The sequence below is a fragment of the Rhinoraja longicauda genome, chromosome 40, assembly GCF_053455715.1.
Source record: "Rhinoraja longicauda isolate Sanriku21f chromosome 40, sRhiLon1.1, whole genome shotgun sequence".
Classification (NCBI taxonomy): domain Eukaryota; kingdom Metazoa; phylum Chordata; class Chondrichthyes; order Rajiformes; family Arhynchobatidae; genus Rhinoraja; species Rhinoraja longicauda.
Genome location: NC_135992.1, coordinates 11,370,883 through 11,396,195, shown reverse-complemented (window position 1 = coordinate 11,396,195; position 25,313 = coordinate 11,370,883). Strand labels below are relative to the sequence as shown.

Below are 25,313 nucleotides of genomic sequence, written 5' to 3'. Positions count from 1 at the left end.
CTACCCCATTGTGCTGGGGCATTCTTGTTCTGCCTCCCAATCTGACCAGTTTTTTCCTCTATATTTTCCTTCTCACCCCCTATACTAGCTCCATGCTGTACCCCAACCCCCTGCCAAATTAGTTTAAACCCTCCCCAACAGTGCTAGCAAACCTCCCCGCCATCTTTCATTTAAATTCAGAGTTGGTGGTTTTATTAAAAAAATATGGAAAAGAGTGGCACATCTAGGATTATCACAGCCTCACAGCACCAGGGACCCAGGTTCAATCCTGACCTCAGATGCCATCTGTGTGGACTTCATACTTTTTTCCTCCGTGATTGGGTTTCTTCCAGATGTTCTGGTTTCCTCTCATTTATTGGTTGCTGTAAATTGCCCCAGCATGTAGTCAGGTAAAAAAATCATACGGTCATAAGTGACAGGAGCAGAATTATGCCATTCGGCCCATCAATTCAACCATGGCTGATCTATCTCTTCCTCCTAACCCCGTTCTTCTGCCTTCTCCCCATAACCTCTGACACCCGTACTAATCAATCAGAAATAGTTGATGAAATGTGGGGAGAGTAATAAATGGGATTAAAGTAGAATTAGTGTAAATGAGAATTAGTGTAAATGGCCCTAGCAGCTGCGGCTCGCCTGCAGTCCGTTTGTATTTTGTGTTTTTTTGTTGTTTTTTGTCTTAATTGTAGTGTTTAGATGTGATATAGTGTATTTTTGTGGTTGTGTGTTATGTGTGGGGGGGGGGGGGGGGGGGGGGACTGTAAAACTGTCTCTTCCGAACAGAGACCCGACTTTTGTTTTCTGGGTCGTGTCTCCGTTCCCGCTGCGGCCTACCATCGGCCTAACAACAGGAGCTGGCGGCCTCCTGCTGGGACCACCTGGGCTCTGGTTCGCAGAGTCCGCGGACCGGACTTACCATCTGCGGAGCTGGCTGCCTTCGGAGGCTGTGGTGGCGCTGCAGGAGGCTCGAAGGGCCGAATGGCCTACTCCTGCACCTATTTTCTATGTCTATGACCCGTTGTCTTGTCAAATACATTTGATTATATCATTGACCCTGTGCCAACCTACATATGACAACAATTTTTTTAAATTATTATTATTAAATTGGCTTGGTAAATGTAAACATTGCCCCTAGTGTGAGTAGAGTAGTGTTAGTGTGCGGGGCGTCGCTGGTCGGCACGGACCCGGTGGGCCGAAGGGCCTGTTTCCCTGTGTCTGATGGTTGGAGGGTCACCAGTCTCCGTGGAGTGTTGGGGCCGGGGGGGAGGGGAGGTGGGGGGAGTGGTGACTGAGCTCACCTCGATATCCTGCAGCTGGACCCGACCCTCCCGCTGGGTCTGGAGGTCGATGAGTTTGTCCGCCTGCCGCCGCTCGGCCACGGACTCCTCGCGGAAAGACTTGGCGAAGTTCTCCAGCCCCACGTCGTCCCGCTCGAAGTAGAACGACTGCAAAAACACAACAACATATCTTCCCTTTCAGGAGCGGCGGACCCCTTCAACCCGAACCTGGGAAAGGACAGGCAGCAGAGACCAACGAACCGCAGACGCTGGGTTACAAACAAAGGCACAAAGTGCTGGAGGAACTCGGAGGGTCGGGCAGGATCTCCGTAAATGCACACACTGGCGCAGCGGTAGAGTTGCTGCCTCACAACACCCTGTCCACCCACACAACAGTACATTAAACAAAACTATTAACACGCACACACCCACGTGCACACGCACCCACGCACACATGCAACCACATGCACACACACCCGCATGCACATGCACGCACACACACGCACGCATGTACACGCACACACATGCACACACCTACACCATCCACACACATTCACACGCACACACATAAACACATGCACACACACAAACACACGCACTTGCACGCATGCACACACACACACACACACCTACACCCATCCACACATTCACACGCACACACACACACACACACAAACACACGCACACACAAGCACTCATAGAAATTGGAAGGAACTGCAGATGCTGATTTACACCGAAGATAGACACGAAATGCTGGAGTAACTCAGCGGGTCAGGCATCTCTGGAGAGTAGGAATGGGTGACGTTTCGGGTTGAGACCCTTCTTCAGACTGTTGGTCTTGGTTCATTCAGACAATAGAAAAACCTTCCCTCAGTAGCAAATTCCCGGCAGACTTGCACTGAGCCCAAAACAGACACAGCCTTCTCCTGAAAGAAAATTGTACATTAGCAGCTATACTCTACAACGGGCAACCACAGATTTTAAAGCCATCACTGGACAATTTCACACTTTAAATTGAAACTGTAGTCAGGTTTAGCTTAGTTTAGTTTAGAGGTAAAACACGGAAACAGGCCCTTCGGCCCACCGAGTCCACACCGACCAGCGATCCCCGCACACTAACACCATCCCACACACAGTAGGGACAATTTACATTTAAACCAAGCCAATTAACCTACAAACCTGTACGTCTTTGGAGTGTGGGAGGAAACCCATATTACTGATATTCCGATCGCTCAACACTCTTAAACCTCTATTCCTACGGCAACATTTCTTACTTTAACTACGCTGGCTTTACCTTGCACTAACCGTTATTCCCTTATCACCTGTCTGTACACTGTAAATGGTTCGGTTGCAACCACGTATTGTCTTTCTGCTGACTGGATAGCACTCAGCGTAACAAGCAGCATCTCTGGAGAGAATTTATTCACAAAATGCTGGAGTAACTCAGTAGGTCAGGCAGCATCTCTGGAGAGAAGGAATGGGTGACAGTCCGTAGAAGAGTCTCGACCTGAAACGTCACCCATTCCTTCTTCCCCAGAGATGCTGCCTGTCCCACTGAGTTGCTCCAGCTTTTTGTGTCCAGCACATAACAAAAAGCTTTTCGCTGTACCTCGGCACACGTGACAATAGTAAACTAAACCCGAACACCCCGAACTGAGCATCTGCAGTTCCTTCCCATTTCTATATGAGTGCTTGTGTGTGCATGTGTTTATGTGTGTGTGTGTGGATGGGTGTTGGTGTGTGCGTGTGTGTGTGCATGCGTGCTTGCATGTGTGTGCATGCATGTGTGAGTGTGTTTGTGTATGCGTGCAAGTGGGTGCGTGTGCATGTGCGTGTTAATAGTTGTGTTTAATGTACTGTTGTGTGGGTGGACAGGGTGTTGTGAGGCAGCAACTCTACCGCTGCGCCAGTGCGTGCATTTGCGGAGATGCTGCCTGACCCTCCGAGTTCCTCCAGCACTTTGTGTCTTTGTTTGTAAACCAGCGTCTGCGGTTCCTTGGTCTCTGCTGCCTGGCCTTTCTTTCCCAGGTTCGGGTTGAAGGGGTCCGCCGCTCCTGAAAGGGAAGATGTATTGTTGTGTTTTTGCAGTCGTTCTACTTCGAGCGACACGACGTGGGACTGGAGAACTTCGCCAAGTCTTTCCGCGAGGCGTCCGCAGCCGACAAATTACCTGAACCCTAGAGAGAGCATTCACCGTCGATGGGCTATCTGGTCTAGACCGTACAATGATCAGTCTGAAGGGCTAACGGAATCAAGGCATATGGGGAGAATGCAGGAACAGGGTACTGATTCTAAATGATCAGCCATGATCATATTGATTGCTGGTGGTGGCTCGAAGGGCCGAATGGCCTACTCCTGCACCTATTTTGTTTCTAGAGCGTTATAATATCTCTTAAGGGGGAATGAATACGGTACAACAGGAAAACCATGCTTCAGTTTCAATGGACATTGGTGAGACCTTATTTGGAGTAGTCTACAATATAGGCCTCTTTTTTTAAAAGAAAGGATGTTAATGCATTGGAAACATTTCAAAGAAGATTTATTAGACCAATATCTGGAATGTCCAATGTCTTGTCATGAAAAAATGTTGAATAGCCTAAGCTAAGTTTAGTTTAGAGACACAGTGCGGAAACAGGCCCATCGAGTCCACACTGACCAGCGATCCCCGCACTCTAACGCTATCCGACACACTGGAGACCATTTTACATTTATACCAAGTCAATTAACCTCCAAACCTGGACGTCTTTGGAGAGCGGGAGGAAACTGGAGATCTCGGAGAAAACCCACGCGGTCACTGGGAAGAACGTACAAACTCCGTACAGACAGCGTCCGTAGTCGGGATCGAACCCGGGTCTCTGGCGCTGTAAGGCAGGAGCTCTACGGCTGCGCCACCGTGCCGCCATGCATGGGAGTACAAAGATGTCCCATGCAGACAGGAATGCAGAGTTGCAGTTACTCTCAGATCAGCCATGATCTTATTGAATGACAGGGCAGGCTAGGTGGGCTGAATGGCCTACTCCTGTTATGTATCTAACAGATGCACCACTGATCTGTTGACCTTCGCAGATACTGCTCATATGATAGGAGCAGAATTAGGCCATTCGGCCCATCAAGTGTATACCGCCATTCAATCGTGGCTGATCTATCTCTCCCTCCCAACCCCATTCTCCTGCCATTCTCCCCATAACATCCGCACTAACGAAGAATCTATCTATCTCTGACGTAAAAATATCCATTGACTTGGCCTCCACACCTTCTGTGGCAATGAATTCCACAGATTCACCACCCTCTGACTAAAGAAATCCCCTCATCTCCTTCCTGGAGAAACGTCCTTTTATTCTGAGGCTGTGCCCTCTGGTCCTCGACTCTCTCCCACTGGTGGAAACACCCTCCAAAGAGCAGTCCACATCACCTGGTAATTTTGTTGCATGAAGTGAATCCTATTTTTTTTCCCAGCTGTGCAATTTCCTGGAGTCCAATTTCTTGAACATCAATGTGGAATTCATGAAGACACTGGGAGACCACATCACGAGCCTGAAGGGACTGAGTGCGGACCAGACCGGTGGAATGGGCGAGTACCTGTTTGACCAGCACAGCCTTGAATGAAGGGTCTTGACTGTGGAAAGCAAGCCATCACCTTCCACACCTCTCACCACCACCCCAACATGCTGTCTGTAAAATACCAAAGTATCTCACACTGAATGTTAAGACGTCTGTCTCAGAAAACAAGGCTACTTTTATTGATGTAATAAATGTTTCCAGAAAAACAAAATGGCCAATTGATGGTGTTTGATAAGGTCAACATCTCCGAACACCTTGACTAAGAACATCAATAACTATGATAGATCTCCCCACTTCACCAGTTTCTTTTCCATATACATAAGTTCGTAAGCTCATTAGCACGGTGGTGCAGCGGTGGAGTTGCTGCCTTTCAAGTGCGAGGGACCCGGGTTCGATTCTGACCACTTTTTTTTTTTTTTTCAATTCCACTTTTTAATATTCCCACTTTTTGCAAAGACAATTTCGTACAAAACATGTGTGTGTTCAGCTTTCAAAACAAGTTGCCCAAAATTAAAGGAGCCCCCCTCCCACCCCGCGCCCGAATTTTCAGCATCAGGAGACCCTGCAGGATCACGCGCCCACCCAACCCGCACCACCCCACCCCCACCGGCCTCCACCCGCTCGATCCAAAGTAAGGGGGTTCGATTCTGACCACTTTTTTTTTTCTTTCAATTCCACTTTTTAATATTCCCACTTTTTGCAGACATTTTCGTACAAAACATGTGTGTTGGGGGGGGGGGGGGGGGGGCGGGACGAGGGAGGGGGAGGCGGGCGGTCGCCGCAGTGGACAGTCCGTCAGAGGGAGGGAGGCCTTTATCTAACAGACCTCGTGGACCGGGACTCTGCGCCTCCCCGCTCCCCCTGCAGGGGAATGACTAGGGAGAGGAAATGGGGCCTCGGAGACGAGGCCGGGCACAGTCACAGCTTCGGTCATTGGTACGTGTTGCGGCCTTGGTAGCCGCCGCCGCCTCGGGACTGAGAGTAGCCGCCGCCTCTGCCCCGGTCGTAGTCCCGCCGGTAGCCGCCGCCTCCGCCCTGAGAGTAGCCGCCGCCTCCGCCCTGAGAGTAGCCGCCGCCTCCGCCGCCGCCCGTTTTCCTGTCGGCGTGATCCACGCGGATGTCGCGGCCGTCCAGGGACTTGCCGTTCATGGCCTCCATGGCGCCGCGGGCATCGCGCGGGTTCTCGAAGGTGATGAAGCCGAAACCTCGGGACATGTTGGTATCTCGGTCCTTGATGACGCGGACCTCGGAGATCTGCCCGTACTTGCAGAACGCCTGTTCCAGGGTCTGCTCGTCCGTCTCAAAATTGAGGCCGCCGACGAATAACTTTCCTTCATCCGACATCTTAGATGTTCGCGGCCTGTCTTCCCTCTGCTGTTAACTCGGCGGCTGCTGCTCGATTCTGACCACGTGTGCCGTCTGTACGCCGTTTGTACGTGACCAGCGTGGGTTGTTTCCGGTTACCTCCCACACTCCAAAGACGTGCAGGTTTATTGGTTAATTTTTTTCCAATATAATTGTAAATTGTCGCTGGGTGTGTGCAGGATAGTGTTACCGTGCGGGGATCGCTGGATTGCGCGGACTCGATGGGCCGAAGGGCCTGTTTCCGCGCTGTATCTCTAAACTAAACTAAAATTTGTTCGAGCAACAGAATTGGGCCATTTGACCCATCAGGTCTACACCGCCACAAAAAATCTCCTAAACTCAGCAATACAGGCTGAAAAAGTTACCCTCAGATTCCTATTACATCTTTTCCCCTTCACCTTGAACCTATGTCCTCTGGTCCTCGATTCCCCTGCTCTGGGCAAGAGCCTTGAATGAAGGGTCTTGACTGTGGAAAGCAAGCATCACCTTCCACACCTCTCACCACCACCCCAACATGCTGTCTGTAAAATACCAAAGTATCTCACACTGAATGTTAAGACGTCTGTCTCAGAAAACAAGGCTACTTTTATTGATGTAATAAATGTTCCCAGAAAAAGAAAATGACCAAAAGAGGGGAGGAAAAAGAGTGGAAGGGCTATAATGATTGGGGATTCAATTGTAAGGGGAATAGATAGGCGTTTCTGCGGCCGCAAACGAGATTCCAGGATGGTATGTTGCCTCCCTGGTTCAAGGGTCAGGGATATCTCTGAGCGGCTGCAGGACATTCTGGAGGGGGAGGGTGAGCTGCCAGTTGTCGTGGTGCACATTGGCACCAACGATTTAGGTAAAAAACGGGATGAGGTCCTACAAGGTGAATTTAGAGAGCTAGGAGATAAACTTAAAAGTAGGACCTCAAAGGTAATAATCTCTGGATTACTACCAGTGCCACGTGCTAGTCAGAGTAGGAATAGGAGGATATTTCAGATGAATACGTGGCTTGAAAAATGGTGCAAGGGGGAGGGATTCAAATTTTTAGGACATTGGAACCAGTTCTGGGAGAGGTGGGACCAGTACAAACAGGACGGTCTGCACCTGAGCTGGAATGGAACCAATGTCCTAGGGGGAGTGTTTGCTAGTGCTGTCGGGGAGGATTTAAACTAATGTGGCAGGGGGATGGGAGGAGGAGCAGAGAGACAGAGGGGTAGAAAATGAGGGTAGAAGCAACAGATAGCAAGGTGAAAAGTAAAAGTGGCAGGCAGACAAATCCAGGGCAAAAATCAAAAAGGGACACTTTTCAACATAATTGTATAAGGGGTAAGAGAGTTGTAAAAACAAGCCTGAAGGCTTTGTGTCTCAATGCAAGGAGTATACGTAATAAGGTGGATGAATTAAATGTGGAGATAGTTATTAATGATTATGATATAGTTGGGATTACGGAGACATGGCTCCAGGGTGACCAAGGCTGGGAGCTCAACATCCAGGGATATTCTATATTCAGGCGGGATAGACAGAAAGGAAAAGGAGGTGGGGTAGCGTTACTGGTTAGAGAGGAGATTAAAGCAGTGGAAAGGAAGGACATTAGCTTGGAGGAAGTGGAATCGATATGGGTAGAGCTACGAAACACTATGGGGCAGAAAACGCTAGTGGGAGTTGTGTACAGGCCACCTAACAGCAGTAGTGAGGTTGGGGTTGGCATCAAGCAGGAAATTAGAAATGCATGCACTAAAGGTGCAGCAGTTATAATGGGTGACTTCAATCTACATATAGATTGGGTGAACCAAACTGGCAGGGGTGCTGAGGAAGAGGATTTCTTGGAATGTTTGAGAGATGGTTTTCTAAACCAACATGTCGAGGAACCAACGAGAGAACAGGCCATTCTAGACTGGGTATTGAGTAATGAGGAAGGGTTAGTTAGCAGTCTTGTTGTGCGAGGCCCCTTGGGCAAGAGTGATCATAATATGGCAGAGTTCTTCATTAGGATGGAGAGTGACAAAGTCAATACAGAAACAAGTGTTCTGAACTTAAAGAAAGGTAACTTTGAGGGTATGAGGCGTGAATTGTCCAAGATAGACTGGCGATTGATGCTGAAAGGGTTGACGGTGGACATGCAATGGAAGGCATTTAAAGGTCGCATGGATGAACTACAACAAGTGTTCATCCCAGTTTGGCAAAAGAACAAACCAGGAAAGGTAGTGCATCCGTGGCTAACAAGGGAAATCAAGGATAGTATTAAAACAAAAGATGAAGCATACAGATTAGCCAGAAAAAGTAGCATATCAGAGGACTGGGAGAAATTCAGAGTCCAGCAGAGGAGGACAAAGGGCTTAATTAGGAAAGGGAAAATAGATTATGAAGGAAAACTGGCAAGGAACATAAAAACTGACTGCAAAAGCTTTTATAGATATGTCAAGAGAAAAAGATTAGTTAAGACAAATGAAGGTCCCTTGCAGTCGGAAACAGGTGAATTGATCATAGGGAACAAGGAGATGGCAGACCAATTGAACAAATACTTTGGTTCTGCCTTCACTAAGGAAGACATAAACCGTCTGCAGGAAATAGCGGGGGACCGGGGGTCTAATGAGATGGAGGAACTGAGGGAAATCCAGGTTAGTCGGGAAGTGGTGTTAGGTAAATTAAATGGATTAAAGGCAGATAAATCCCCAGGGCCAGATAGGCTGCATCCCAGAGTGCTTAAGGAAGTAGCCTCAGAAATAGTGGATGCATTAGTGATAATTTTTCAAAACTCTTTAGATTCTGGAGTAGTTCCTGAGGACTGGAGGGTAGGTAATGTAACCCCACTTTTTAAAAAGGGAGGGAGAGAGAAAACGGGGAATTATAGACCAGTTAGCCTAACATCGGTAGTGGGGACAATGCTAGAGTCAGTTATTAAAGATGTGATAGCATCACATTTGGAAAGTGGTGAAATCATCGGACAAAGTCAGCATGGATTTACCAAAGGCAAATCATGTCTGACGAATCTTATAGAATTTTTCGAGGATGTAACTAGTAGAGTGGATAAGGGAGAACCAGTCGATGTGTTATATCTGGACTTTCAGAAGGCCTTCGACAAGGTCCCACATAGGAGATTGGTGTACAAACTTAAAGCACATGGTATTGAGGGTTCAGTGTTGAGGTGGATAGAAAATTGGTTGGCGGACAGGAAGCAAAGAGTAGGAATAAACGGGTCCTTTTCGGAATGGCAGGCAGTGACTAGTGGGGTACCGCAAAGGCTGTGCTGGGACCCCAGTTATTTACAGTGTATATTAATGATTTGGACGAGGGAATTGAATGCAACATCTCTAAGTTTGCGGATGACACGAAGCTGGGTGGCAGTGTTAGCTGCGAGGAGGATGCTAGGAGGCTGCAGAGTGACTTGGATAGATTAGGCGAGTGGGCAAATGCATGGCAGATGCAATATAATGTGGATAAATGTGAGGTTATCCACTTTGGCGGCAAGAACAGGAAAGCAGAGTATTACCTGAATGGTGACCGATTGGGAGAAGGGGAGAAGCAACGTGACCTGGGTGTCATGGTGCACCAGTCATTGAAAGCAAGCATGCAGGTGCAGCAGGCAGTGAAGAAAGCGAATGGTATGTTGGCATTCATAGCAAGAGGATTTGAGTTTAGGAGCAGGGAGGTTCTGCTGCAGTTGTACAGGGCCTTGGTGAGACCGCACCTGGAGTATTGTGTGCAGTTTTGGTCTCCTAACCTGAGGAAAGACGTTCTTGCCTTAGAGGGAGTACAGAGAAAGTTCACCAGATTGATCCTTGGGATGGCGGGACTTTCATATGAGGAAAGACTGGATAGACTGGGTTGTACTCCCTGGAATTTAGAAGACTGAGGGGGGATCTTATAGAAACATATAAAATTCTTAAGGGGTTGGAGAGGCTAGATGCAGGAAGATTGTTCCCGATGTTGGGGGAGTCCAGAACCAGGGGTCACAGCTTAAGGATAAGGGGGAAGTCTTTTAGGACAGAGATGAGAAAAAAATTCTTCACAGAGTGGTGAGTCTGTGGAATTCTCTGCCACAGAAGGTAGTTGAGGCCAGTTCATTGGCTATATTTAAGAGGGAGTTAGATGTGGCTCTTTTTGCTAAAGGGACCAGGGGGTATGGAGAGAAGGCAGGTACAGGCTACTGAGCTGGATGATCAGCCATGATCATATTGAATGGCGGTGCAGGCTCGAAGGGCCGAATGGCCTACTATTGCACCTATTTTTTATGTTTCTATGACCAATTGATGGCGTTTGATAAGATCAACATCACCGAACACCTTGACTAAGAACATCAATAACTATGATACATTCAGAATAGCTTTATTTGTCATTCGTTTTACTGAACGATCACCCCACTTCACCAGTTTCTTTTCCATATACATAAGTTCGTAAGCTCATTAGCACGGTGGCGCAGCGGTGGAGTTGCTGCCTTTCAGTGCCAGGGACCCGGGTTCGATTCTGACCACTTTTTTTTCCCAATTCCACTTTTTAATATTCCCACTTTTTGCAAAGACAGTTTCGTACAAAACATGAGTGTGTTCAGCTTTCCGTCAAAACAAGTTGCCCAAAATTAAAGGAGACGCCCTCCCACCCCGCGCCCGAATTTTCAGCATCGGGAGAGACCCCGCAGGATCACTGCGCCCACCCAACCCACCCCCCAACCCACCGCCGGCCGGCGGCCTCCACCCGCTCGATCCAAAGTAAGGGGGTTCGATTCTGACCACTTTTTTTTTTCAATTCCACTTTTTAATATTCCCACTTTTTGCAGACAGTTTCGTACAAAACATGTGTGTTGGGGGGGGGGGGGGAGGGAGGGGGCGGTCGCCGCCGGGGACAGTCCGTCAGAGGGAGGGAGGGAGGCCTTTATCTAACAGACCTCGTGGACCGGGTCTCTGCGCCTCCCCGCTCCCCCTGCAGGGCAATGACTAGGGAGAGGAAATGGGGCCTCGGAGACGAGGCCGGGCACAGTCACAGCTTCGGTCATTGGTACGTGTTGCGGCCTTGGTAGCCGCCGCCGCCTCGGGACTGAGAGTAGCCGCCGCCTCTGCCCCGGTCGTAGTCCCGCCGGTAGCCGCCGCCTCCGCCCTGAGAGTAGCCGCCGCCTCCGCCCTGAGAGTAGCCGCCGCCTCCGCCCTGAGAGTAGCCGCCGCCTCCGCCGCCGCCGCCCGTTTTCCTGTCGGCGTGATCCACGCGGATGTCGCGGCCGTCCAGGGACTTGCCGTTCATGGCTTTCATGGCGCCGCGGGCATCGCCCGTGTTCTCGAAGGTGATGAAGCCGAAACCTCGGGACATGTTGGTATCTCGGTCCTTGATGACGCGGACCTCGGAGATCTGCCCGTACTTGCAGAACGCCTCTTCCAGGGTCTGCTCGTCCGTCTCAAAATTGAGGCCGCCGACGAATAACTTTCCTTCATCAGACATCTTAGATGTTCGCGGCCTGTCTTCCCTCTGCTGTTAACTCGGCGGCTGCTGATCGATTCTGACCACGTGTGCCGTCTGTACGCCGTTTGTACGTGACCAGCGTGGGTTGTTTCCGGTTACCTCCCACATTCCAAAGACGTGCGGGTTTATTGGTTAATTTTTTTTCACTATAATTGTAAATTGTCGCTGGATGTGTGCAGGATAGTGTTACCGTGCGGGGATCGCTGGATAGCGCAGACTCGATGGGCCGAAGGGCCTGTTTCCGCGCTGTATCTCTAAACTAAACTAAAAGTTCATATGTTCGAGCAACAGAATTGGGCCATTTAACCAGAACAAGGGGCCACAGTTTAAGAATAAGGGGTAGGCCATTTAGAACTGAGATGAGGAAAAACTTTTTCAGTCAGAGAGTTGTGAATCTGTGGAATTCTCTGTCTCAGAAGGCAGTGGAGGCCAATTCTCTGAATGCATTCAAGAGAGAGCTAGATAGAGCTCTTAAGGATAGCGGAGTCAGGGGGTATGGGCAGGGCCGTCTTTACAGCATTATGGGCCCCGGGCAAAGCAGTGTACTGGGGCCCCTACGACAACTACTCACAGGAATAAAAATGTAAATGGTCGATGAAATTAAACATATATTTATTTTATTGGCACTTCCAACAAAATCGGTGTTGAAACATTAAAAACATGCTGTACAGCAACAACTAATCAACATGATAAACATTTGAACAATACACGAGGCTTGAAAAACACCATAATACTCAGTAAGCCATACAGATTAGATGTCACAGTATGAAATTACTACGAATTTCTTATTATAACAAGCATTTGAGGCATTTCTTTGCAGAGAATTGCTTTATTAGTGGCTTGAAGTCAATGGTCTTTAGGATGTCATTTTCCATGCACATGAGTGAAAGCCAGTTCAAACGATGCTGCCCCATTGTGCTACGAAGCTGATTTTTTACGTTTCAGTCTTGAAAAAGAACGTTCTCCTGTACAGTTGGTCACCATCATGCACATGAACACTCTGAGTGCAATTTCAACATTCGGGAATACAGATCTCAAATTGTCGGAAATTATTTTTCTGTACAATGCAGGTAGAGTCTCACAATTTTCATCAAGAGCCATGTAGTGCTTGAGATGCTCACATTCATTTAAAAGGTCATCATAATTAAGGTCTTTGTGATACATATTAGCCAGATGTTCACACTTTTTCTTTAGTGCATTAGAAGCAATAGTTTTCAATTCACTGAAGAAAGAAAACAGATTTCCAATCTGTGAATAAGCTTCTGCCCGTTTTGTCAGTTCAAAGATTAGAGTGTCCAGAATAGGGAGGAAAGTTTCTACCTTGAACTTTCCGCTTTTACTGAGAAGTACCTCTGCTGATGATAATAATAATAATAATAATACATTTATTTTATATAGCGCCTTATCACATGCTCAAAGCGCTTTACAAAAACAATTAACATAGAAACAAACAGACAAACTATCCTGACGGAAAAGCGGCGAATACTCAACGCCAGCGTCCTCTCACGTCAGGGTCCGGCAGTATAAAAAGCACAAGACACACAGATATAATTTTTTACACAAACAGCCATCACAGTGATTGCTCTAGGCATACCCTCACTGTGATGGAAGGCAAAGTCTTATCTCCTCCTCATTCTTCTCCCGTGGTGCCACGAGGTGATCGAGGCTCCCAACTTTTTGAAGCCCCCACCGGGCGATGGAAAGTCCCAGGACCGAGCCGAGCAGGCCGATGAAAGTCCTGAGCCCCCACCGGGCGATGGAAAGTCCCAGAGCCGAGTCGAGCAGGCCGATGAAAGTCCTGAGCCCCCACCGGGCGATGGAAAGTGCTGCGGCCGAGCCACGCAGGGCGATGAAGGGCCTGCGGGCGGGTTGATCAAACCTCGCGCTTCAGGGCGGTCGAAGCTGCTACGGCTGGAGCTCCCAAAAGCCGGTCACCAGCCAGGGACCTGCGAACTCCCGATGTTGCGGTCTGCAGGGCCCACGGCCGAAGCCTCCGAGATGGTAAGTCCAGGCCCTGCGACCGGAGTCTTTGAGGTCGATCCCAGCTGGAGGCCGCCGACTCCACGATGTTAGGCCGTTGCGCGAACGGAGATACGACACGGTAAAGGTCGCATCTCCGTTGAGGAGGAGATTTGAAAAAAAGGTTTCCCCCAACCCCCCCACCACCCCCCTACATACACAGAATTAAAAATAAAACAAAACGTACATTTAACAACGACAATGACAAAAAAAACAACAAAAAAACAGAGAGACTGCCGGTGAGCCGCAGCTGCAGAACACAGCTATCATATCTAGTAAGACGCACACTTCGTTTTCGTTCCCGTTTTTTCTCATCACTGTAATCTGTATCTGGGCACATACTCCTGACTTTGAATTCATATTCACTAAATTTATCTCTAGTTTCCTGAAGATAGGTTTTCATAGACTCAAGAAGATTTGTGGGAACAAGGATGTTCACATCCTTTGACTGCAGGACCTTGCTTGTTTTGTTCATTCTTTCTAGCATGTCATTCCAAAGAATTATGAGAAAGATTGTTTCCAGGTTTTCCATTTTCTTGCTCAATCCTTCTGCCTCTCGCCTTGTATTCACTTCCTGTTCATTGTCAGCTGATACAGAATCCAGCGCATGTTTTATTTTCTCGAAACCCCCATACAGAGCATGAACAGCATCAAAATGTGCTGACCATCGTGTGTCAGATAGACGCTTGACCACAAAATCTTTTCCTAAAGATGATGGGAATGGAGTGCATGAGTGGGGCTCTGAAGAAAAATCCTAAACACAATTTCATGACCCCTGTTGTCCCCCTCCAGTGTCCATTCTCAGACCCCCCATTCTCTCTCCCCCAGACCAACTGTTACTCTCCGCCACTCCCCTTTCCCCAGCACCCCCATTTCCCCCACTCTCTTCCCCCCACCACCAACCCCCACCCTTGCTGTCCCCCTCCCCAGTCCCACTCTCTCCTCCTCCCACCCTCCCCGTCTCCCCCACCTCCCTTTCCCTACCAGCCCCCCCCCTGTCGTGCCGGCGAAAAGCACTTAGCGATGGACTTAGGGTGCTACATTGTTGCGAAAAGCACTTACAGATCGCTGTGAGAAGCACTTAGGGATGGAAAAGCAAAGCACTTAGGGGGCTAATTGTTGCGAAACAGATCGCTGTGAGAAGCACTTAGGGATGGAAAATGTTGCGAAAAAAGCACTTATTGAACCTACAATTTTAAAATAGTATTTATTTATTGCAAGTCACTTAACAGACACAGATCAGCATGGGGCCCCAGGCAAGTGCCCATCAGGCCCATGCGTTAAGACGGCCCTGGGTATGGGGAGAAGGCAGGAACGGGGTACTGATTGAGAATGATCAGCCATGATCACATTGAATGGTGGTGCTGGCTCGAAGGGCCTCCTGCACCTATTGTGGTCTTGTGTTCAGTTTTTGTTGTCTTGTGTTGTGTGAAGAATGTTGTTAAACTGGGAAAAGCACACACACAAGATTTTTGAGGATGTTGCCAGGACCTGAGAGGTTATATAGATAGAAAATAGGTGCAGGAGGAGGCCATTCGGCCCTTCGAGCCTGCATGCACCGCCATTCACTGTGATCGCGGCTGACCGTCCACAATCGGTAACCCGTGCCTGCCTTCTCCCCATACCCCTTGATTCCACTAGCCCCTAGAGCTCTGTTTGTCCTTTGTCCTTATTGTTTGTGTGTTGGTGGTGGGGTGTTTTGTTTTGGTTGTGTATGTGGGGGGGGGGGTGGGGTGGTGAGGGTGGGTGGGTATGTGGGGGGGTGGGGGAAATCTTTCCTTTTTAAAAAAATTTTTTAGGTCTCCTTCCATCGCCCGGCACGGCTCGGCCGCGGGACTGAACAGCGCCCGGTGCGGCTCGGCCGCTGGGCCTTCCATCGCCCGGCGCGGCCGCGGGACATCATTCTGCTTTAGTTAAACATTTTGTTCAAGATGGCCGCGCCGTTGTGTTTGGCTGCCTGCCACTGTATGTTTCTTTTTTTTTTTCCTAATCAGATGTGCAGCACTTTGGTCAACGTGGGTTGTTTTTAAATATGCTATACAAATAAAATTGACTTGACTAGTCAAGTCAAATTTATTTGTCACATACACATACACGATGTGCAGTGAAATGAAAGTGGCAATGCCTGCGGGTTGTGCACAAAAAGAATTACAGTTACAGCATATAAATAAAGTTAATAAGTTACTATTAGTGTCGACAAAAATTTAGTCTCTGGGGTTATAAAAGTTGACAGTCCTGATGGCCTGTGGGAAGAAGCTCCGTCTCATCCTCTCCGTTTTCACAGCGTGACAGCGGAGGCGTTTGCCTGATCGTAGCATCTGGAACAGTCCGTTACTGCGGTGGCTATTGTCTATAACCCATCAAGTCTACTCCGCCATTCAATCATGGCTGATCTATCTTTCCCTCTCATCCCTATTCTCCTGTCTTCGCCCCATAAGCCCGGATCTCCTAAACTCAGCAATACAGGGTGATAAAGTTACCCCTCAGATTCCTATTAAATCTTTGCCCCTTCACCTTGAAATTATGTCCTCTGGTCCTCGATTCCCCTGCTCTGGGCAAGAGCCTTGAATGAAGGGTCTTGACTGTGGAAAGCAAGCCATCACCTTCCACACTTCTCACCACCACCCCAACATGCTGTCTGTAAAATACCAAAGTATCTCACACTGAATGTTAAGACGTCTGTCTCAGAAAACAAGGCTACTTTTATTGATGTAATAAATGTTCCCAGAAAAACAAAATGACCAATTGATGGCGTTTGATAAGGTCAACATCACTGAACACCTTGACTAAGAACATCAATAACTATGATACATAAAGAATAGCTTTATTTGTCATTCGTTTTACTGAACGATCACCCCACTTCACCAGTTTCTTTTCCATATACATAAGTTCGTAAGCTCATTAGCACGGTGGCGCAGCGGTGGAGTTGCTGCCTTTCAGTGCCAGGGACCCGGGTTCAATTCTGACCACTTTTTTTCATTTTTTTTTCAATTCCACTTTTTAATATTCCCACTTTTTGCAAAGACAATTTCGTACAAAACATGTGTGTGTTCAGCTTTCCGTCAAAACAAGTTGCCCAAAATTAAAGGAGCCGCCCTCCCACGCCGCGCCCGAATTTTCAGCATCGGGAGACACCCCGCAGGATCACTGCGCCACCCAACCAGCACCACCCCACCCAACCCAACACCCCACCTAACCAACCCCACCGCCGGCCTCCACCCGCTCGATCCAAAGTAAGATTCTGACCACTTTTTTTTTTTCAATTCCACTTTTTAATATTACCAATTTTTGCAGACAGTTTCGTACACAACATGTGTGTTGGGGGGGAGAGAGGGGGGGGGAGGAAAGGAAGAGGGGGGAAGAAGGGGCAGGAGGCGGACGTTTGCCGCCGGGAACAGTCAGTCAGAGGGAGGGAGGCCTTTATCTAACAGGCCTCGTGGACCGGGACTCCGCCTCCCCGCTCCCCCTGCAGGGGAATGACGAGGGAGAGGAAATGGGGCCTCGGAGACGAGGCCGGGCACAGTCACAGCTTCGGTCATCGGTTCGTGTTGCGGCCTTGGTAGCCGCCGCCGCCTCGGCCCTGATTGTAGCCGCCTCCGCCCTGAGAGTAGCCGCCGCCGCCGCCGTATCCGCCCTGAGAGTAGCCGCCGCCGCCTCTGCCGCCGCCCGATTTCCTGTCGGCGTTATCCACGCGGATGTCGCGGCCGTCCAGGGACTTGCCGTCCATGGCCTTCAAGGCGTCGCGGGCATCGCCCGGGTTCTCGAAGGTGATGAAGCCGAAACCTCGGGACAGGTTGGTATCTCGGTCCTTGATGACGCGGACCTCGGAGATCTGCCCGTACTTGCAGAACGCCTGTTCCAGGGTCTGCTCGTCCGTCTCAAAATTGAGGCCGCCGACGAATAACTTTCCTTCCTCAGACATTTTAGATGTTCGCGGCCTGTCTTCCCTCTGCTGTTAACTCGGCGGCTGCTGCTCGATTCTGACCACGAGTGCCGTCTGTACGGAGTTTATACGTGACCTGCGTGGGTTGTTTCCGGTTACCTCCCACACTCCAAAGACGTGCAGGTTTATTGGCTCATTTTTTTCAATATAATTGTAAATTGTCGCTGGGTGTGTGCAGGATAGTGTTACCGTGCGGGGATCGCTGCATTGCGCGGACTCGATGGGCCGAAGGGCCTGTTTCCGCGCTGTATCTCTAAACTAAACGTTCATATGTTCGAGAAACAGAATTGGGCCATTTAACCAGAACAAGGGGCCACAGTTTAAGAATAAGGGGTAGGCCATTTAAAACTGAGATGAGGAAAAACTTTTAGAGTCAGAGAGTTGGGAATCTGTGGAATTCTCTGTCTCAGAAGGCAGTGGGGGCCAATTCTCTGAATGCATTCAAGAGAGAGCTAGATAGAGCTCTTAAGGATAGCTGAGTCAGGGGGTATGGGCAGGGCCGTCTTTACAGCATTATGGGCCCCGGGCAAAGCAGTGTACTGGGGCCCCTACGACAACTACTCACAGGAATAAAAATGTAATTGGGGTACTGATTGAGAATGATCAGCCATGATCACATTGAATGGTGGTGCTGGCTCGAAGGGCCGAATGGCCTCCTCCTGCACCTATTGTTTATAACCCATCAAGTCTACTCCGCCAATCAATCATGGCTGATCTATCTTTCCCTCTCATCCCTATTCTCCTGTCTTCGCCCCAAAAGCCCGGACACCTGTACTAATCAAGAATCTGCCTGTAATCCTCAAAACAAAAATTCTCCTAAACTCAGCAATACAGGGTGATAAAGTTACCCCTCAGATTCCTATTAAATCTTTTCCTCTTCACCTTGAACCTATGTCCTCTGGTCCTCGATTCCCCTGCTCTGGGCAAGAGCCTTGAATGAAGGGTCTTGACTGTGGAAAGCAAGCCATCACCTTCCACACCTCTCACCACCACCCCAACATGCTGTCTGTAAAATACCAAAGTATCTCACACTGAATGTTAAGACGTCTGGGGTAAGACCTGTGTGATCTCCCGGACAAGTTTCGATCGCCTAGCTTGGGGTCGGAGAGGAATTTCCCGGATTTTTTTTCTCCCAAATTGGCCTGGTTTTTAAATCCGGTTTTTCGCCTCTCCCAGGAGATCACTCAGTTCTTTTGGGTGGGCGGTTGGAGCGGTTGGAGCAGCGGCCGGGCGGTAGGTTTAGTAAACCGAGCACGGGGCTTTGTTTGGGGAGTATGAGTGCCAGGGCAGTTTATTGTTCTGGGTGTCGGATGTGGGGAATCTGGGAGTCTGATAGTCTTCCAGACATCCACATCTGCGCCAGGTGTGACGAGATGGGGCTCCTAAGGGACCGTATTAGGAACCTGGAGCGGCAGATTGATGACCTCCGTCTGGTCAGGGAGAGTGAGGAGGTTATAGATAGGAGTTACAGAGAGGTGGTCACTCCAAGACCACGGTAGGTAGACAAGTGGGTCACGGTTAGGGGGGGGCAAGGAGCAGAGGCAGGGACTAGGGAGTACCCCGGTGGCTGTACCCCATGGAAATAAGTACTCCTGTTTAAGTACTGTTGGGGGGGACAGCCTACCTGGGGGCAGCGACGGTGCCCGGGCCTCTGGCAAGGAGTCCGACCCTGTTGCTCAGAAGGGTAGGGAAAGGAAGAGGAGAGCGATAGTAATAGGGGACTCTATAGTGAGGGGGTCAGATAGGCGATTCTGTGGACGCAGTCGGGAGACCCGGATGGTGGTTTGCCTCCCTGGTGCCAGTGTCCGGGATGTGTCTGAGCTTGTCCAGCATATCCTGAAAGGGGAGGGAGAGGAGCCAGAGGTCGTGGTACATATAGGTACCAACAATATAGGTAGGATAAGGGAAGAGGTCCTGAAAGGAGAATTTAGGGGGCTAGGAAGAGAGTTAAAAAAAAGGACTTCCAAAGCAATAATCTCAGGCTTACTGCCTGTGCCACGCGATAATGAGAATAGGAATGGAGTGAGGTGGAGGATAAATACGTGGCTGAGGAACTGGTGCAGGGAGCAGGGTTTCAAGTTTCTGGATCATTGGGACCTCTTCTGGGGGAAGTATGACCTGTACAAAAAGGACGGGTTTCATCTGAACCTGAGGGGAACCAATATCCTGGCGGGGAGATTTGCTAAGGTAATTGCGGAGACTTTAAACTAGTACGGTTGGGGGGAGGGACTCAAACACAGATAGCTAATAGGCAGTGTGTGAGGCAGGAGGCAGAAAAGGGAAACACTCAGACCCAATATGTAGGAGAGAAAGAAGGGAAAATAAATAAACTGAGAATAAGAAATGATGCGTCCCTTAAATGTGTATATTTTAATGCTAGGAGCATTGTAAGAAAGGTGGATGAGCTTAGAGCCTGGATTGACATCTGGAAGTATGATGTTGTGGCGATCAGTGAAACATGGTTGCAGGAGGGTTGCGATTGGTAATTAAATATTCCAGGATTTCATTGTTTCAGATGTGATAGAATCGGAGGGGCAAGAGGTGGGGGTGTTGCATTGCTTGTCAGGGAGGGTATCACAGCAGTGCTTTGGCAGGACAGACTAGAAGGCTCGATTAGGGAGGCTGTTTGGGTGGAACTCAGAAATGAGAAAGGTTTAGCAACACTTATAGGGGTGTATTATAGACCGCCAAATAGGGAACGAGAATTGGAAGAGCAAATATGTAAGGAGATAGCAGATATTAGTAGTAAGCACAGAGTAGTGATTGTGGGTGATTTCAATTTTCCGTATATAGACTGGGAATCACATTCTGTTAAAGGGCTGGATGGTTTGGAGTTTGTAAAATGTGTGCAGGATAGTTTTTTGCAGCAATACGTAGAGGTGCCTACCAGAGAAGGGGCAGTGTTGGACCTCCTGTTAGGAAATGAGATGGGTCAGGTGACGGAGGTATGTGTTGAGGAGCACTTTGGGTCTAGTGATCACAATGCAATTAGTTTCAATATCATTATGGAGAAGGTCAAATCTGGACCAAGGGTTGAGATTTTGGATTGGGGAAAGGCTAATTTTGAGGAGATGAGAAAGGATTTAAAAGGAGTGAAATGGAACTTTTTGTTTTATGAAAAGGATATAATAGAGAAATGGAGGATATTTAAAGGTGACATTTTGAGAGTACAGAGTCTTTATGTCCCTGTTCGGTGGAAAAGAATGATAATTTGAAAGAGCGGTGGTTTTCCAGGGAAATTGGACACGGTTCGGAAAAAGAGGGAGATATACAATAAATATAAGCGGCAGGGAGTAAAGGAGGTTCTTGAGGTATATAAAGAATGTAAAAGGAATCTTAAGAAGGAAATTAGAAAAGCGAAAAAAAGATATGAGGCTGCTTTGGCAAGTAATGTAAAAGTAAACCCCAAGGGGTTCTACAGATATGTCAATAGCAAAAGGATAGTGAGGGATAAAATTGGTCCATTAGAGAGTCAGAGTGGACAACTATGTGCTGAGCCGGAAGAAATGGGGGAGATATTAAACAATTTCTTTTCTTCGGTATTCACCGAGGAGAAGGATATTGAATTATGTGAGGTAAGCGAAACAAGTAGAGTAGTGATGGAAATTATGAGGATTAAAGAAGAGGAGGTACGGACACTTTTGAAAAATATAAAAGTGGATAAGTCTCCAGGTCCTGATAGGATATTCCCTAGGACATTGAGGGAAGTTAGTGCAGAAATAGCAGGGGCTATGACGGAAATATTTCAAACGTCATTAGAAACGGGGATGGTGCCGGAAGATTGGCGCATTGCGCATGTTGTGCCTTTGTTTAAAAAAGGTTCTAAAAGTAAACCTAGCAATTATAGACCTGTTAGTTTGACGTCTGTGGTGGGAAAATTAATGGAAAAGATATTTAGGGACAATATATATAATTATTTGGATAAACAAGGCCTGATTAGAAACAGTCAACATGGATTTGTGCCTGGAAGGTCATGTTTGACTAATCTTGAATTTTTTGAAGAGGTTGATATGGCAAGGCTGTGGATGTTGTCTATATGGACTTCAGTAAGGCATTTGACAAGGTTCCACATGGAAGGTTGATTAAGAAGGTTAAATCGTTGGGTATTAATAGTGAGGTTGCAAGATGGATTCAACAATGGCTGAATGGGAGATACCAGAGGGTAATGGTTGACAATTGTATGTCAGGTTGGAGGCCAGTGTCTAGTGGAGTACCCCAAGGATCTGTGTTGGGTCCACTGTTGTTTGTCATTTACATTAATGATCTGGATGATGGTGTGGCAAATTGGATTAGTAAATATGCAGATGATACTAAGATAGGTGGTGTAGTTAATAATGAAGTAGAGTTTCAAAGTCTACAGAGAGACTTGGGCCTTTTGGAAGGGTGGGCTGAAAGATGGCAGATGGAGTTTAATGCTGATAAGTGTGAGGTGCTGCATTTTGGTAGGACAAATCAAAATAGGACGTACAGGGTAAATGGTAGGGAATTGAGGAATGCAGTGGAACAGAGGGATCTGGGAATAACTGTGCATTGTTCCCTGAAGGTGGAATCTCATGTGGATAGGGTGGTGAAGAAGGCGTTTGGTATGCTTGCCTTTATAAATCAGAGCATCGAGTATAGAAGTTGGGATGTAATGTTAAAATTGTACAGGGCATTGGTGAGGCCGAATCTGGAGTATGGTGTGCAGTTCTGGTCGCCAAATTATAGGAAGGATGTCGACAAAATGGAGAGGGTACAGAGGAGATTTACTAGAATGTTGCCTGGGTTTCAGCACTTAGGCTACAGAGAGAGGTTGAACAGGTTGGGTCTTTATTCTTTGGAGCGTAGAAGGTTGAGGGGGGACTTGATAGAGGTTTTAAAAATTTTGAGAGGGACGGACAGAGTTGACGTGGGTAGGCTTTTCCCTTTGAGAGTGGGGAAGATTCCAACAAGGGGACATAGCTTCAGAATTGAGGGACAAAAGTTTAGGGGTAACATGAGGGGTGACTTCTTTACTCAGAGGGTGGTGGCTGTATGGAATGGGCTTCCGGTGGAAGTGGTGGAGGCTGGCTCGATTTTATTATTTAAGAGTAAATTGGATAGGTATATGGATAAGAGGGGATTAGAGGGTTATGGTCTGAGTGCAGGTAGATGAGACTAGGTCAGGGAGAGTGGTCGGCGTGGACTGGTAGGGCCGGACAGGCCTGTTTCCATGCTGTAGTTGTTGTATGGTTATATGGTCTCAGAAAACAAGGCTACTTTTATTGATGTAATAAATGTTCCCAGAAAAACAAAATAACCAATTGATGGCGTTTGATAAGGTCAACATCTCCGAACACCTTGACTAAGAACATCAATAACTATGATACATACAGAATAGCTTTACTTGTCATTCGTTTTACCGAACGATCTCCCCACTTCACCAGTTTCTTTTCCATATACGTAAGTTCGTAAGCTCATTAGCACGGTGGCGCAGCGGTGGAGTTGCTGCATTTCAGTGCCAGGGCCCCGGGTTCGATTCTGACCACTTTTTTTAAACTTTTTTTTCAAATTCCACTTTTTAATATTCCCACTTTTTGCAAAGACAATTTCGTACAAAACATGTGTGTGTTCAGCTTTCAAAACAAGTTGCCCAAAATTAAAGGAGCCGCCCTCCCACCCCGCGCCCGAATTTTCAGCATCGGGAGAGACCCCGCAGGATCACCGCGCCCACCCCACCCCCCACCCAACCCAACACCCCCCACCCCACCGCCGGCCTCCACCCGCTCGATCCAAAGTAAGGGGGTTCGATTCTGACCATTTTTTTTTTCAATTCCACTTTTTAATATTCCCACTTTTTGCAGACAGTTTCGTACAAAACATGTGTGTTGGGGAGGGAGGGGGGAGGAAGCAAGGGGGGGGGGGGGGGAGGGGAAACAAGGGGGGAGGGGGAGGCGGGCGTTTGTCGCCGGGAACAGTCCGTCAGAGGGAGGGAGGGAGGCCTTTATCTAACAGGCCTCGTGGACCGGGACTCTCCGCCTCCCCCTGCAGGGGAATGACTAGGGAGAGGAAATGGGGCCTTGGAGACGAGGCCGGGCACAGTCACAGCTTCGGTCATCGGTTCGTGTTGCGGCCTTGGTAGCCGCCGCCTCGGCCCTGAGAGTAGCCGCCGCCTCCGCCCTGAGAGTAGCCGCCTCCGCCCTGAGAGTAGCCGCCGCTTCGGCCCTGAGAGTAGCCGCCGCCGCCTCCGCCGCCGCCCGTTTTCCTGTCGGCGTGATCCACGCGGATGTCGCGGCCGTCCAGGGACTTGCCGTTCATGGCCTCCAAGGCGCCGCGGGCATCGCGCGGGTTCTCGAAGGTGATGAAGCCGAAACCTCGGGACAGGTTGGTATCTCGGTCCTTGATGACGCGGACCTCGGAGATCTGCCCGTACTTGCAGAACGCCTGTTCCAGGGTCTGCTCGTCCGTCTCAAAATTGAGGCCGCCGACGAATAACTTTCCTTCATCCGACATCTTAGATGTTCGTGGCCTGTCTTCCCTCTACTGTTAACTCGGCGGCTGCTGCTCGATTCTGACCACGGGCGTTGTCTGTACGCCGTTTGTACGTTCCCCCCGTGACCTGCGTGGGTTGTTTCCGGTTACCTCCCACACTCCAAAGACGTGCAGGTTTATTGGTTCATTTTTTTTCAATATAATTGTAAATTGTCGCTGGGTGTGTGCAGGATAGTGTTACCGTGCGGGGATCGCTGGATAGCGCGGACTCGATGGGCCGAAGGGCCTGTTTCCGCGCTGTATCTCTAAACTAAACTAAAATAAAAGTTCATTTGTTCGAGCAACAGAATTGGGCCATTTGACCCATCAGGTCTACTCCGCCACAAAAATTCTCCTAAACTCAGCAATACAGGGTGAAGAAGTTACCCCTCAGATTCCTATTAGATCTTTTCCCCTTCACCTTGAACCAATGTCCTCTGGTCCTCGATTCCCCTGCTCTGGGCAAGAGCCTTGAATGAAGGGTCTTGACTGTGGAAAGCAAGCCATCACCTTCCACACCTCTCACCACCACCCCAACATGCTGTCTGTAAAATACCAAAGTATCTCACACTGAATGTTAAGACGTCTGTCTCAGAAAACAAGGCTACTTTTATTGATGTAATAAATGTTCCCAGAAAAGCAAAATGACCAATTGATGGTGTTTGATAAGGTCAACATCACCGAACACCTTGACTAAGAACATCAATAACTATGATACATCTCCCCACTTCACCAGTTTCTTTTCCATATACATGTTCGTAATCTCATTAGCACGGTGGCGCAGCGGTGGAGTTGCTGCCTTTCAGTGCCAGGGACCCGGGTTCGATTCTGACCACGGGTGCTGTTTGTACGTTCTCCCCGTGACCTGCGTAGGTTTTCTCCGGGATCTCCGGTTACCTCCCACACTCCAAAGACTTCCCGATTACTTGGTTAATTGGCTTCAATATAATTGTAAATTGTCGCTGGTGTGTGCAGGATAGTGTTACCGTGCGGGGATCGCTGGTCAGCGCGGACTCGATGGGCCGAAGGGCCTGTTTCCGCGCTGTATCTCTAAACTAAACTAGAAGTTCATATGTTCGAGCAACAGAATTAGGCCATTTGACCCATCAAGTCTACTCCGCCATTCAATCATGGCTGATCTATCTTTCCCTCTCATCCCTATTCTCCTGTCTTCGCCCCATAAGCCCGGACACCTGTACTAATCAAGAATCTGCCTGTAATCCTCA

The 25,313-nt window shown here is 48.6% G+C and overlaps 1 protein-coding gene and 4 pseudogenes across 1 annotated transcript in view; all 5 read right to left on the bottom strand.

Moving 5' to 3' along the window:
* LOC144611403 (ferritin heavy chain-like) overlaps positions 1–3,703 on the bottom strand; it is a 50,595-nt gene extending 46,892 nt beyond the window's left edge. Inside the window, exons 1-3 of the mRNA XM_078430474.1 lie at positions 3,685–3,703; positions 3,255–3,328; positions 1,296–1,469 (exon numbers count right to left, since the gene is read on the bottom strand). Of these exons, the coding sequence (XP_078286600.1) occupies positions 1,296–1,469; positions 3,255–3,328; positions 3,685–3,703 (267 nt within the window). The remainder of the gene's footprint in view (positions 1–1,295; positions 1,470–3,254; positions 3,329–3,684) is intronic.
* Positions 3,704–4,990: 1,287 nt separating this feature from the next.
* LOC144611349 (cold-inducible RNA-binding protein B pseudogene) lies at positions 4,991–6,263 on the bottom strand (annotated as a pseudogene).
* Positions 6,264–10,853: 4,590 nt separating this feature from the next.
* On the bottom strand, positions 10,854–11,700 carry LOC144611496 (cold-inducible RNA-binding protein A pseudogene; annotated as a pseudogene).
* A 5,210-nt stretch (positions 11,701–16,910) lies between these two features.
* On the bottom strand, positions 16,911–17,659 carry LOC144611498 (cold-inducible RNA-binding protein B pseudogene; annotated as a pseudogene).
* A 5,733-nt stretch (positions 17,660–23,392) lies between these two features.
* Positions 23,393–24,185, bottom strand: LOC144611302 (cold-inducible RNA-binding protein B pseudogene; annotated as a pseudogene).
* Positions 24,186–25,313: the final 1,128 nt, after the last annotated feature.